Source organism: Aphidius gifuensis, linkage group LG2 (genome assembly GCF_014905175.1).
Source record: "Aphidius gifuensis isolate YNYX2018 linkage group LG2, ASM1490517v1, whole genome shotgun sequence".
Classification (NCBI taxonomy): Eukaryota; Metazoa; Arthropoda; class Insecta; order Hymenoptera; family Braconidae; genus Aphidius; species Aphidius gifuensis.
In genome coordinates this window covers 8,109,385-8,125,844 of record NC_057789.1, presented here as the reverse complement: position 1 = coordinate 8,125,844, position 16,460 = coordinate 8,109,385, and the positions used below count along the sequence as shown (strand labels likewise).

The 16,460-nt window shown below is 23.8% G+C and overlaps 2 protein-coding genes across 2 annotated transcripts; one reads left to right on the top strand and one right to left on the bottom strand.

Annotated features, from left to right (window-relative positions):
- Positions 1 to 916: 916 nt before the first annotated feature.
- On the top strand, positions 917 to 10,106 carry LOC122849461 (chaoptin-like). Its single transcript, XM_044148162.1, has 7 exons — positions 917 to 2,029; positions 2,249 to 2,522; positions 3,267 to 3,653; positions 7,347 to 7,979; positions 8,400 to 8,563; positions 9,507 to 9,825; positions 10,099 to 10,106. The coding sequence occupies exons 1-7, from the start codon at positions 917 to 919 to the stop codon at positions 10,104 to 10,106; spliced, it is 2,898 nt and encodes a 965-aa protein (XP_044004097.1).
- Positions 10,107 to 12,295: 2,189 nt separating this feature from the next.
- Positions 12,296 to 14,949, bottom strand: LOC122849460 (leucine-rich repeat-containing protein 15-like). The gene is made up of 5 exons (XM_044148160.1): positions 14,902 to 14,949; positions 14,441 to 14,554; positions 13,528 to 13,748; positions 12,481 to 13,446; positions 12,296 to 12,338 (listed from the first exon to the last, which is right to left on the bottom strand). The coding sequence occupies exons 2-5, from the start codon at positions 14,525 to 14,527 to the stop codon at positions 12,296 to 12,298; spliced, it is 1,317 nt and encodes a 438-aa protein (XP_044004095.1). The 5' UTR covers positions 14,528 to 14,554; positions 14,902 to 14,949.
- Between the last annotated feature and the right edge of the window lie 1,511 nt (positions 14,950 to 16,460).

Here is a 16,460-nt window from a genome sequence, read left to right as displayed (position 1 = left end):
AATAAATTTTGATTTCTTGTCATGTGGTGAATTTTTTTTATTTAATTATGTACAATATATATGTATAATATAATTAAAAAAATTTACTCAGTAAATTAATTATTTTACAAATCTCAAACTGCTGACTTTTTATTTTATATAGATAATAATCTCGACATAAAAAGTCACGATGTTACAGATAATATAAAACATGCACAAGTTAAGACATTAAAAAAATTAATTTATGACCTCCGTGTGTCATTTAGCTTGGCAAAAAAAATATTAAAAATATTCGTCTCAATTTGAATATTTAATCAGTGATATTGTATTATTTTTAATACCTATGCCTATCCATTATTTCTACAGAAAGTAAATTTTATATCATTTTATATGTCAAATTTGAAAAAGTAAATTATTATTTTAATCAATAAAAAAATAAAATAAACATGAAAATAATATTTAATTCAGTTTAATTTATTCAATAAATTAAATACATTTTGTACATAGATTTAATAAAATAATAATAATAATAATAATAATAATAATAATAATATTATACTGAAAATTTATGAAAAATATATAAAAAAAAAAGGATATTGAAAATTATTCGGATAGAAAAAAAAAATACTTTTAATAAAAAAATAATATTGAAATTTTGTAAAACGAAGTTAATTTATCTTCTATATATTTTTTTTAACTATTTACCAAGGTATTTAAAATATCCTCATGTAAAGATAACAATTTACAAAAAAAATAATTATTTCATTCGATAAAAAATCAAATATAAAAACTTTTTAATCCTTTTTTTCGTCATGGAATATTTTTTTTATTTATCTATGTCAAAAATGACTATAGCTGACGTCAAACATTAATTGTGTCTGCATATATAAACGAGCAAAGCGACACATCTAAATCAGTGCATCAAAAAAATTACACAATGTATTACATTGGAATTTTTTTGTTAATAATAAAGTATTCATCATTTGTGATTTCTGAAACAACTCATATTAATACAACGCCTAGTACAGCAATCGATATATATTCAAAGTCCAGCAATTGGAAAAATTTCCATGTAAAAGATTCACTTATAAAATGGTATTCAAACAGTCTTCAAATAATAAATGAAAAAGCCAATGCTATTCTATCTGATGCATTCGACGGCATATCATCTCCATCGATTGAAACACTTCAACTAGATTTGGCTGATGGACGACTGTATATTGATTCGAGCTGTTTTTTAAATTTTCAAAATCTAAAAAATTTAGAAATTAATTCAGCATCAGTCTTACTTAATCCATATAGTTTTTATGGGCTTAAAAATTTAACGTATCTCAAAATAAAGCTGGACAATGAAACAGCACGACACATAGATAAAATATTATATCAACAATTGCATTTAAATAAATTAGAACTTGTAGATAATCATGATTCAAATATTTGTTATTCAACAAAAGAAAATAAGACTATTAATCTATTACAACTTCATTATACAGGTGGTTTGTTTAAAACACTGCCTCATAATTCATTTGTGTGTTTTGGAAATCTTCGGAGTATAACAATCACTGGAAGTGAACTGATGCTTCTTGAACCTGGTGCATTTAATGGTTTAAAAAAATTGGAAACCATCTCACTGACATCGAATGATAAACTCACTCATGTACCTTCAAATGTATTCAATGTTCAAAGTTTAGAAATAATAAATTTAAGTAACAATTCAATAAGTACAATCGATAATGAAGCATTGAAAATTGATAATAGTAAATTATCATTAGTCAATTTGAGCCACAATTCATTGGAAATAATTGAACAAGGATCATTTCGAAATATTAAATGTCATTTTATTGATTTAACACAAAGTGGAATAATTGGTATTGTTGATGGTGCATTTAATACCTCACGTATAAATATCATTGATCTAATGGAAAATAAAATTCTAAGATTTAATTCATTTAAATGGGGAATTAATTATACTATTACATTGGCTTTACTTGACATTATAACATTTGATATTGCAACGAGTTCGAGCTTCAATGATAGCCAAATTTTCAGAGTAATATATAAATTAAATTCCATTCATTTAAAAGAATCACCTCAGTGTTATTTAAGTGAATATGGTATATATAAAATTTGTAAAACTAAAAATAAGAGCATTAACTCAGTCACTGATATTTCTAGCTTTCTGTCAATACCAAAACTCGAACTACAAGACGACGAGGCTTCATTAATTGACAATTATGCATTTAAAGATTTGAAAATTTTAACTTTGCAGATGAGCTCTGCCGCAGACAAATTTACTATTAGCAATAATTCTTTTGCAGGATTGCCGAATCTTAAAGTTCTCGAAATTAAAACAAAGCCAATTCAATTAAAAACACCTGTTTTTTATGATTTACAATCACTAATAGCTCTCGAGATACCAATGATTGAACCTCAAGAATTTCAATGTCAATCATTTTCAAATCTTCAAAGTTTAGAAGAGCTGGTACTTGTGAATTATAATACAGTTAACATTTGTTATGGTCTATGTTATACTATCAATTTTGGTATTAAAAGTCTTGAATACAAAAATAGTACTTTTACAAAGTTCGGATCAATGAAATTATCGTGCTTGAAAAAATTAGAACATCTTGCTATAATCAATGGTAAGCTTAATGCATTAACATCTCAGTCATTCTATGGATTGGAAAATATAAAATCTTTGGATCTATCATCAAATCAATTGACACATATAGATCAAAATATTTTTAAAGTATTAATTCATTTAGATCATCTCTTACTGAATCATAACAAAATTAATTTAATTGATGATAAATCATTTGAAAATAAAATATTATTAATGCTTGATTTGAGTTACAATGATTTAATATCGATTAATAAATATACATTTTATGGTCTTAAATGTAAAAATTTAGATATATCAAACAATAAATTATTATCAATTGAAAATTCGGCATTTTCAAACATGGATCTTGAAATATTGTATGTATATAATAATAATCAAGTTTTAAAAAACATTAATGCTTGGATCGCTGATGAATTTAATATGCAAACAGATTGTTTTGATAAAGATCCATTTACAATTTGTAAAAAATTTAATACTTTAACATCGGTGAATCTTATGAAAGTTCGATATGAGTATATAAGGCACAAGCTTCGTATTAAGATGAATGTTATTTCGGAAAATAAGCCACTTGAATTATCTGGAGAAATATATTCAATTGATAGGAATGCATTTAAGAATTCAGATATAAATATAAATTTAAAAACACTAATATGTCATCAAACAGACCATGTATTTACAATTTATCCAGAATCATTTGAGGGCTTAAAAAATCTAGAAAATTTGGAATTAAATGTTGGACCAATTGTACTGAAAGCTAGCTTATTTGATAAATTACCATCTTTAAAATATCTTAAAATTGAAGTTGAAGAAACTTTACAATATCTCAGCCAAGTATTGGGGAGTTTAAAAAATTTAAAAACCTTGGAAATTGTTGGAAATGATACAATTGGTATTTGTCAAAATGCATTTTCATATAAAATACCACATTCGTTGACTGATGTTCGTTATACAAATGGTAACATTACAAATTTACAAGCAAATTCAATGGCATGTATGCCACAACTTGAAAAACTTATTATAACAAATACACAATTAATGACAATCGAAGCTAGTGCATTTAAATCAATGAATAATCTTAAATATTTAAGTTTGGAATCTAATAAAATAACAAGAATTAAAAAAGGTACTTTTGATGATCTTAAATGCATTGATTTACATTTGTCTTTAAATAACATAAGCAGCATTGAGGATGATTCATTTAAAAATTCTAACATTCAAAATATTTATTTATTTAAAACTGGTGTGACTTCAATCAGAAAATCTTCGGGAATATCTAAATCTACTCGTATTAGAATTTCTACGGATGCTGAAATAGAACGTCAAATATATTTGACAAAATTGAATTATGTGCAATTCAAATAGCTTTTTTAATCACATAACGTCAATATTATTTCAGAAAGTTATTTTCTTTGCTATTCAAATGGAACACATAATAATCATTGTTTTTTTTTTTTATCATTAGTTTTGTTGATTAAAAAATTTTAATTCGATATTACAAATTTTATTTTCTATGATAATGTCTTTCATATGTACTTGAACAAATTAATCAAATAATTTACAGCATATTAGATTTAATTTTTCCAAGCTGTTTACTGAAAGTAAAAAAATTGTTAAGATTATATATCGTATAAATAAAAAAAATAAAAAAATTTATTTCACTCAACATAATGATGAAGCATTTGATTGTAACCCCTTGTCACAGAACTCTGATTAGTACACTACTCCATTCACTTGTTTTTTTTTTTTTTTTTTTAATATCTTATTTGGTTTACAAGTTATAAAAATGTTTACCCATCTTTCTACTATCCATTATACGATAATGAAATTATTTGTTGAAATGATTGATGATATTATTCTTTACGCACAATACGTTTCTTACAATAATCAACTAATATAGACAATGAAAAAAGTGTCTTCTATATATCATAGTAATAAAATAAAAAAACAAATTTTCCTACAAAATAAGTTGTACTAATTTAATAATATTTTATTTTGAATTAATTTCGTTACTTATTGAAGAGAAAGAAAAGAAAAAAAAAAAATTGAATGACTAAAATTATCACGAATGAATGTATTTATCTAATTTATTTATAGTTTATATTTACCTGTTATCCACCTAACTTATAAGTTATAGCACATTGATAATAAATAATTCATGCAAATCATAATTACATTAGAACAGTTATTGCAATGAATAATTTAGATTATTAATGATAATAAAAAATGCCAGTAAAAAAAAAAAAGCAAAGGATCAAAATCAACATGAATAAATGAGGAGAAAAAAATTACGATATATTCAATATCGTGCTGAAGTTGAATTGAAATGTATAAACGAAAAAAAATATCAACTGATGATTCCTCATTAGCAGCATTATCATCAACAACATGATATTATAATGATGTGAATTAATAAAAATATGTTGTTATTTTTTGTGGCATTAGCTGTACAGTTGAATTTATAAAATTTCCTTTTTCAAGTTGTCGAATTCCATTGTAAAGTTCCATACGTGATTTAATACGTTTTTTAATTTTTTTAATAATATTTTCAACACTATAATGAGCCAATTTATTAGCTGTTGTTATTTTACTATTATAATATTTGTTATTTTGTTTTGTAAAATTTAAACCAGCCATATTTTCTGCCCATTTACATGGCATATCAATACCAAGTATTGTAAATTTACAATTGTGCTTTTCATGGTGGTTCTATCGTAAAAATATAAATAAAATTTTAAAACAATTTTTTAAATTAAATACTAAATATTTATCTTGTATTTTATAGTTTATAAATACAATTGATTTATTATTACGACAAAATATAAATTTTTAAAAAATTGGCTCTCATTTAAATTACAAAAATTATCATATTATCAAGATATTTTTTTATGGTATACATTCATGATAACATTTAAAATACGCTGATTTACTTGTATGATTTATTTAATAGGCGACTCATACAGGAGAATTAATCCGCATGAAATTATTGTGGAAAAAAACAGATACAAAATTATATCAAACGATACAATTATTTGCACTTCAATTACATCATCAAAAAGTTGAATTTTCTGGTGCTCATTTATTTCCAATAAATTCAAAACTCTATTGCAAAATTTAAACTAATTCAATTTATAAATGAGCATTTTATTGGAAAATTTTTTTTACAAATGATTGGTCATGTGATAAACTCGTGATTCTCATATACAGTTTCAGCCGCATCAGTAGAATAACTTTTGATTTATTGTCATGTGGTGAATTTTTTTTATTTAATTATGTACAATATATATGTATAATATAATTAAAAAAATTTACTCAGTAAATTAATTATTTTACAAATCTCAAACTGCTGACTTTTTATTTTATAATAATCTCGACATAAAAAGTCACGATGTTACAGATAATATAAAACATGCACAAGTTAAGACATTAAAAAAATTAATTTATGACCTCCGTGTGTCATTTAGCTTGGCAAAAAAAATATTAAAAATATTCGTCTCAATTTGAATATTTAATCAGTGATATTGTATTATTTTTCATACCTATGCCTATCCATTATTTGTACAATATGTAAATTTTATATATCAAATTCGAAAAAGTAAATTATTATTTTAAAAAATAACAAAATAAAATAAACATGAAAATATAAAGATTATTATAATAAAAATAATATTCAATTCAATTTAATTTATTCAATAAATCACATACATTTTGTACATAAATTTAATAAAATAATAATAATAATAATAATATTATTATTATTATTATTATACTAAAAGTTTATGAAAAATATAGAAAAAAAAAAAAACAAAAAAAAGGGTATTATACCTATGCCTATCCATTATTTGTAAAATATGTAAATTTTATATCATTTTATATATCAAATTTGAAAGAGTAAATTATTATTTTAATCAATAAAAAAATAAAATAAACATGAAAATAATATTCAATTCAATTTAATTTATCCAATAAATTAAATACATTTTGTACATAGATTTAATAAAAAAATAATAATAATAATAATATAATACTGGAAATTTATGAAAAATATATAAAAAAAAAAGGATATTGAAAATTATTCCAATAGATAAAAAAAAAAATACTTAAAATAATAATATTGAAATTTTGTAAAACGAAATTAATTTATCTTCTTTATATTTTTTTTAACTATTTACCAAGGTATTTAAAATATCCTCATGTAAAGATAACAATTAACGAAAAAAATAATTATTTCATTCGATAAAAAATCAAATATATTATTATATATAAAAACTTTTTAATCCTTTTTTTTTGTCATGGAATATTTTTTTTATTTATCTATGTCAAAAATGACTATAGCTGACGTCAAAGATAAGTTGTGTCTATGCATATATAAACGAGCAAAGCGACACATCTAAATCAGTGTATCAAAAAAATTACACAATGTATTACATTGGAATTTTTTTGTTAATAATAAAGTATTCATCATTTGTGGCTTCTGAAAAAACTCATTTTAATACAACGCCTATTACAGCAATCGATATATATACAAAGTCTAGCAATTGGAAAAATTTTCTTGTAAAAGATTCAATTATAAAATGGTATTCAAACAGTCTTCAAATAATAAATAAAAAAGCCAATGCTATTCTATCTGATGCATTCGATGGCATATCATCTCCATCGATCGAAACACTTCAACTAGATTTAACTGATGGACGACTGTATATTGATTCAAGCTGTTTTTTAAATTTTCAAAATCTAAAAAATTTAGAAATTAATTCAGCATCAGTCTTACTTAATCCATATAGTTTTTATGGGCTTAAAAATTTAACGTATCTCAAAATAAAGCTGGACAATGAAACAGCACGACACATAGATAAAATATTATATCAACAATTGCATTTAAATAAATTAGAACTTGTAGATAATCATGATTCAAATATTTGTTATTCAACAAAAGAAAATAAGACTATTAATCTATTACAACTTCATTATACAGGTGGTTTGTTTAAAACACTGCCTCATAATTCATTTGTGTGTTTTGGAAATCTTCGGAGTATAATCATCACGAGAAGTGAACTGATGCTTCTTGAACCTGGTGCATTTAATGGTTTAAAAAAATTGGAAACCATCTCACTGACATCGAATAATAAACTCACTCATGTACCTTCAAATGTATTCAATGTTCAAAGTTTAGAAATAATAAATTTAAGTAACAATTCAATAAGTACAATTGATAATGAAGCATTAAAAATTGATAATAGTAAATTAACATTAGTCAATTTGAGCCACAATTCATTGGAAATAATTGAACAAGGATCATTTCGAAATATTAAATGTCAATTTATTGATTTAACACAAAGTGGAATAATTGGTATTGTTGATGGTGCATTTAATACCGCACGTATAAATATCATTGATCTCATGGAAAATAAAATATTAAGATTCAATTCATTTAAATGGGGAATTAATTATTCTATTACAATGGCTTTACTTGACATTATAACATTCGATATTGCAACGAGCTCGAGCCACAATGATAGCCAAATTTTTAGAGTAACATATAAATTAAATTCCATTCATTTAAAAGAATCATCTTGGTGTTATTTGAGTGAATATGGTATATATAAAATTTGTAAAACTAAAAATAAGAGCATTAACTCAGTCACTGATATTTCTAGCTTTCTGTCAATACCAAAACTCGAAATACAAGACAACGAGGCTTCATCAATTGACAATTATGCATTCAAAGATTTGAAAATTTTAACTTTGCAGATGAGCTCTGCCGCAGACAAATTTACTATTAGCAATAAATCTTTTGCAGGATTGCCGAATCTTAAAGTTCTCGAAATTAAAACAAAGCCAATTCAATTAAAAACACCTGTTTTTTATGATTTACAATCATTGATAGCTCTCGAGATACCAATGATTGAACCTCAAGAATTTCAATGTCAATCATTTTCAAATCTTCAAAGTTTAGAAGAGCTGGTACTTGTGAATTATAATACAGTTAACATTTGTTATGGTCTATGTTATACTATCAATTTTGGTATTAAAAGTCTTGAATACAAAAATAGTACTTTTACAAAGTTCGGATCAATGAAATTATCGTGCTTGAAAAAATTAGAACATCTTGCTATAATCAATGGTAAGCTTAATGCATTAACATCTCAGTCATTCTATGGATTGGAAAATATAAAATCTTTGGATCTATCATCAAATCAATTGACACATATAGATCAAAATATTTTTAAAGTATTAATTCATTTAGATCATCTCTTTCTGAATCATAACAAAATTAATTTAATTGATGATAAATCATTTGAAAATAAAATATTATCAATGCTTGATTTGAGTTACAATGAGTTAATATCGATTAATAAATACACATTTTATGGTCTTAAATGTAAATACTTGGATATATCAAATAATAAATTATTATTAATTGAAAATTCAGCATTTTCAAACATGGATCTTGATATATTGTATGTTTATAATAATATTCAAGTTTTAAAAAACATTAATGCTTGGATCGCTGATGAATTTAATATGCAAACAGATTGTTTTGATAAAGATCCATTTACAATTTGTAAAAAATTTAATACTTTAACATCGGTGAATCTTATGAAAGTTCGATATAAGTATATAAGATACAAGCTTTGTATTAAGATGAATTTTTTTTTGGAAAATAAGCCACTTGAATTATCTGGAGAAATATATTCAATTGATAGGAATGCATTTAAGAATTCAAATATAAATATAAATTTAAAAACATTAATATGTCATCAAACAAACCATGTATTTACAATTTATCCAGAATCATTTGAGGGCTTGAAAAATCTAGAAAATTTGGAATTAAATGTTGGACCAATTGTACTGAAAGCTAGCTTATTTGATAAATTACCATCTTTAAAATATCTTAAAATTGAAGTTGAAGAAACTTTACAATATCTCAGTCAAGTATTGGGGGGTTAAAAATTTAAAAACCTTGGAAGTTGTTGGAAATGATACAATTGGTATTTGTCAAAATGCATTTTCATATAAAATACCATATTCATTGACTGACGTTCGTTATAAAAATGGTATGATTACAAATTTACAAGCAAATTCAATGACATGCATGCCACAACTTGAAAAACTTATTATAACAAATACACAATTAATGACTATTCAAGCTGGTACATTTAAATCAATGAATAATCTTAAATATTTAGGTTTGGAATCTAATAAAATAACAAGAATTAAAAAAGGTACTTTTGAGAATCTCAAATGCATTGATTTACATTTGTCTTTAAATAACATAAGCAGTATTGAGAATGATTCATTTAAAAATTCTAACATTGAAAATATTTATTTATTTAAAACTGGTGTTACTTCAGTCAGAAAATCTTCGGGAATATCTAAATCTACTCATACTAGAATTTCTACTGATGCTGAAATAGAACGTCAAAGATATTTGACAAAATTAAATTTTATGCATTTCAAATAGCTTTTTTAATGACATAACGTTAATATTATTTTAGAAAGTTAACTTTGCCATTCAAATGAATCACATATATTATTATAAACATTTTTTTTTTTTTTTTTATCATTAATTTTCTTGATTAAAAATTTTAATTCAATATATATATTGAAAATAAAAAATTTGTTAAGATTATATATCTGATATAAATAAAAAAAATAAAAAAATTTATTCACTCAAATTAGTGATGAATCTATTGAAGATTTTTAATTTAACCATTTGTTTGTATTTTTTTTTTTTTTTTCGAATATCTTATTTGGTTTACAAGTTATAAAAATATTTACCCAACTTTTTACTATCCATTATACGATAATGAAATTTCTTGTTGGAATGATTGATGATATTATTTTTTACGCAAAAAGTATCTTACATTTATACACAACCAATATTCAACAAAGCAACTAATATATGGAAAATAAAAAAAGCGTCTTCTATCGTTGTAATAAAATAAAAAAACAAATTTTTCTACAAAAAAATACTTGACTACAAAATAAGTTGTAAAAATTTAATAATATTTTATTTTAAATTAATCTCGTTATTTATTAAAAAGAAAGTGAAGAAAAAAAAAAGGTGAATAATTACAATTAACACGAATAAATGAAGAGGAAAAATTATACGATACATTCAATGTCGTGCTGAAGTTGAACTAAAATGAAAAAAAAAAAAAAATCAACTGATTATCATTAGCAGCATCATGATACATTATAAAATATTTGTTATTATTTGTGGCATTATAATTTTCGGCTAAATTTATAAAATTTCTTTTTCAAGTTGTCGAATTATTTAGTAAATATTTCTATAGGTGATTGAGTACGTTTTTTCGTGTTGTTGTATCAACTGTATGCCACATGACATTAACTTCTCTTTCAATATCACGAATAACATCATCCCCGGGAAAAAATTTTCGGGGTCTCTTTCGATCTGTTTCGACAGATCAGGCTAGATCCCTGCTCCCACGTGATCTAAAAGTATCTAGGCAGGTCTCTTTTGATCTACGCGTACTACCGGACTATATCAAAATTTCTCAGACCTCGGCAGATCTGTACGGATCTCTTCATATCTATTTAGATCTAATCTGATCTATTTTAATCTGAAAAAAAAATGATGAAAATTGATGCCAATATTATAATTTTTTTTTTTTTAATTGTTTTAACATAAAGACAATAATATACATGTTATATTTTTTTTTATTAAACAAGACGGTCATACAGTAAGTATTATACATAATAATTATTATATAAAATAAGTATGAATATTAATTATCAAAAGCCCTCAATAAATATTATGAAATACTACATAAAATCATATTCGTTGAAAAAAATATTTTGTTAAAATCGGTTAACTAACATGATACCATTTAAATATATATTTTTTTTTTGTTAATTTTTTTTCTATTTAGGTATATGCTAAGACTTGTTTTAAAACAAAAAAAAATGTTAAAACGTTTAGTACATTTAAAACAACAAATAAAATTGATCAATACCACCAGATACTTTTGAATTTATTAATTGTTAATTTAAATAGTGGAATGACTTTTGGATAATCTGGTTTAATTGTAATACAAGTCAACAATTATACAAAATAGAATAAATAACTATCATTAATTTCCATGTCGTAATACTGCTTCATAATACATATTAACTGATGATTCTTCATTATTATCATTATCATCATCAACAGCACTATCATCAACAACATTATCTTTTAATGACGTAATATTAAATTTAAATTTATAAAGATATGTTGTTTTTTTTTGTGGCGTACAGCCTGTACAGATGAATTTATAAAATTTACAAATATTTTGTATACCAAATCCATGTGATAAAAATGTAAAGGTGATTTCAATTAATTTACAATTTAAATCTGCTATTGTATACAACTGCAGTACAATTATACTGGCGATTTAACTGAATTGATAAAATACGAAAATGTTGATATTGATCCACCAAAGAAAACATTCAATGTACCAAATCACATGAAAAATAATATTCTATTTTTATCATCATTTAAACCTTAATTTCTAATTATTAGTTTTTTATAAAAAAATTCAACGAAAGTTTTATTGAGGGATAGGGGTTTTAAACATATTAAATCATGATCAGAAAATTATAAAAACTGATATTTTAAAACTTTTTCAATTTTAGAAAACTAACAAATCGACCTTATCTTTTTATTATAATTATAAAATATGATGAAGTTTATGTTGCTTTTGATAGAATTTTATCGATTTTATAACCACAGCTGAAAATTTGGAACATTATATATATTTTTCAATATATTTATTGAATCTGTTGTTAAATTGTTTTCCTGAATATCAAGATAATAAAGTGCTGGTAAGTTATAAAAAATATCTAAATCAAGATGGTTTAGTCGGTTATTTGACAAGCCTAGGGATTTAAGTTTTTCAAGGCCAGTAAATATATTTTTTGGTAATGATGTTAGATTATTATGGCGTATATAAAGATTCTTGAGATTTGATAAATTATTAAAAGTACCAGGTTGAAGGGAATTTAGTTTATTCGATGATAGATATAATAATTCGAGTTTTTCAAGAGCATTGAACATATCGCTCGATAATGCTGTTAGACTGTTCTTGTAAATATAAAGAGTCTGAAGATTTTTTAAATTATTAAATGTACCTGGTTGAAGGGACTCCAGATTATTCGATGACAGGTCTAATACTTCTAGCTTTTCAAGACCATTGAATGTATCGCTCAATAATGCTGCTAGATTGTTGTTGTCCAATTCCAGTTTCTGAAGTTTTGATAAATTATTAAAGGTACCTGGTTGAAGAGAATTCAGATTATTCCATGACAGGTCTAATACTTCTAGCTTTTCAAGACCATTGAATGTATTGCTCAATAATGCTGTTAGATGATTTTTGTGTATCCGAAGATACTTGAGATTTGATAAATTATTAAAGGTACCTGGTTGAAGAGAATTTAGTTTATTCCATGACAGATTTAAATCTTCGAGTTTGTCAAGACCGTTAAATATATTGCTTGATAATGCTGTTAAATTGTTGCTGTCCAATTCAAGTCTCTGAAGATTTGATAAATTATTAAAAGTACCTGGTTGAAGGCAATTTAGTTTATTCCCTGACATGTCCAATACTTCGAGTATTTCAAGACCATTGAATGTACCGCTTGATAATGCTGTTAAATTGTTGCTGTCCAATTCAAGTCTCTGAAGATTTGATAAATTATTAAAAGTGCTTGACTCAAGATAATCTATTCGGTTGTACCACAAATTAAGCTTTTTCAGATTTCTTAAGCCAGTAAATATATCTTTTGGAAGAACAGCCAAATTTCTTTCGCTGAGATCAATTTCATAACTATCCAGATTTTCACTGACAAATGCGCAAATGGTCGAATTATAAAAAGATATCTTTTTATTACAAAAATATTTATTAGGAAATTGGCTATTAGACCTCAAAGCAATATAATCAAATCGTTTTCTTAAATTACCAACCACAACTGCCACTTCTTCATTATAATATCGTTTTTCAAATAATTTTCGTCTCTTTTCCAATAAATCATCTGGTACATTGTTTTCATTGAATTTCATAATAACTGTCAATGTCTTTAATAAATCAGTTGATTCATCAACATTTTCGAAAAGTATTTCTTTCAATATTTCAACTTCCTGCTGCTTATTTGTTAAATTTAATTGACATTCATTTTCTATTGTTTCTAATTTTTCTGCTCGTTCTTCCTCTAAAGCAATTGACTCTTGAATCATTCCGTTATTTTCATCAATTTTCTGTTCTAATTCAAGTGATATATTTGAGTATTGTTGATTTTTTGAGCACATCACTGATTGCAATTTATTATCAATAATATTTTTCATTTCAATTTTCGTATTATTTTTTTCATCAATAATATCTTGTATTTTCAATTCAAGTATTGTTAAATTTTTTTCCAAGTTATCTTGATGATCAATCAATGATAAAACACGATTTCCACAAGTTATTAAACTTTCTAAACTTTTAGTATACTTTTTATTTATTTCTGAATACTCAGCAAGTGTTTGTTCTTTATCTTGATTAACTTGTTTAATTGTATTATTCAGTTGCAATAATTTATTATTTAATTCGTCAATAAAATATTTGTCTAATATAACTGATATAGCCGTATGAATTTTTAGCTCAATCTGACTTTGGATTAAATTCGATGGATCAACAGTATCATTATCATTTGTCGAAGTTGTTGGTAAATTCGTTTCACTAGAGCCCTATGAAATTGAACGATATGTATTTGTAAATTATTTCAACTTCAGAGAAAATTTAATATCAACAGCTTTTTTATTTTATACTGTCTCTTATATCCTGTTTTTATACTTACAGGAATCACAGGACTACATGCTGCGAAAAGCATAAATATACCAGCTACTAAATTAGCCTGCATCATCAGTAGATTTTTAACACCCATATTTTTGAGGGACAATTCAGCAACACACTATAATTAATAAATATATATATTAATATTATTGTAAATTATTTTAATTTAAAAAAAAAATTTTTAATGAAAAATCTTATTTTATTGGTGATAATTCGAAATTAAATTCAATAGAAATAATCGTAAATCATCTTTCAATGAATTTTTTATTAGAATAATAAATTGTTTTAGATACAAAAAAAAAAAAAAAAATATGAAATTGGTTTTGTACAATTGTACAAAATTAATTGTATAAATAAAAAAAAAAAATCAATTACTGCGTTAGTTAATTAAAAAGTAAGACTAAAAATTACAAAATAACTGTGGTGAAAATTATAAAGATAAAAAAACCAATTGAATATACTTACATTCGTTAACTGAGAAACTAAATAGATGATTTCATTGTTGTATATATACTGTTCAACTACTGACGAACGAATTGGCTGGAAAAATTATCATAACTTGTACGTGCTGATTGAGTCGGCTTCATATCACTTTACTGCTATTAAAATTCGAAGAATACCATAATAATTATTACGATAGTGATAAGGGCAACCTGAATCATTTCTTTCCGTAATGCATTCTCTCAAATTTCCAGAAAAAATAACTGCTGTATTTAATAAATTATAATATACTCATGGTAATTTATGAAATATAAAAATAAGCATTTAATTTTATAATAATTAAGATTATCTGTAACCATGTTTTTCTTTTCTTAAATTAATTCGAAACATTTTTGTTTTATTTTACAAAAAAATATATTTGCACATGATATTTATTTGTATCTGAATATAACTGAAGTTGCAGTGTACTAATTATTATTGAACTCAAACATTTTCGTTTATTTTCTTTCTATTAATTTATATTTTTTTAGTTATTCATTTTTCTTAAACATTTATGACAGTTATCTCTATTTACTATCAATTACCAATCATTGCTTAATTACATTTTTGTTTTCAAATAAATATATGACTAAAATAAAAAAAGCGAAATAAATATGTTTAATATTTTCTGTGTAATTATACCAGTGATGAATCATCACAACGCTAGATAAAAATAATACGAATTTTTTCTTTTGTGTGATGTTCATTTAAAATTGAGTTTTGACACGAACATGATAACGTTAATTTCAAGAACTATTCCAATAAAAAAGATGAAAAAATCAGTCACGTTTATAAATATTACTGTAGATAAATTTTAATTATGTTGGCATATTTTTTTTTTTTAATTTTAATCCTATTTATTTGTTATTAAATAAATGGAAGATACAATCATTTTAGATTACTTAGAACAGCATATGCAAGTTAATATTTTAAAAAGTTTTAAATTTAAAAATTAAAGCTGATATAGTTTTAAATAATTCAATAGATTGTAAAATAATTTCAATATTTTCTTTTATCCAATAAGATAAGAGGCAGAATTTTCTGCAAGCTCTAATATGCGTGTTATGGTCCTGTTCAGGTCAATTTCATAATTTTCAAGTGCTGATGATACAGCTGTATGAGTTTTTAAATCAATATGACTTTGAATTACATTTGTTTTTTCAATAGTTCTTTTGTCCTAAGTTCTTTTTTTTTTTCTCAGTGCATATAAACGACAATTAAGAGAACGTACTTAATTTATAATAATTTTTACATTTATAATTTACAAATCAAATATTATATTTAAATATAGCTTTTTATTAATTATAAACTAAAGTGAACATATATAGTTTTGAAGCCGCTTTCAATAGGATTTTATCGTGTTTATAATAACAACTCAAAAATCTGCAAATTATTCCTATTCTTTAATATATTTTTCGAATATGTTGTTAGATTGTTGTTGTTAATATGGAGCTTTTTGAGTTTCAGTAAATTATTGAAAATATTTAAATCAAAATCATTTAGTTTGTTTGAGTCTAAGTAGATCGTTATATCTTATATTATTT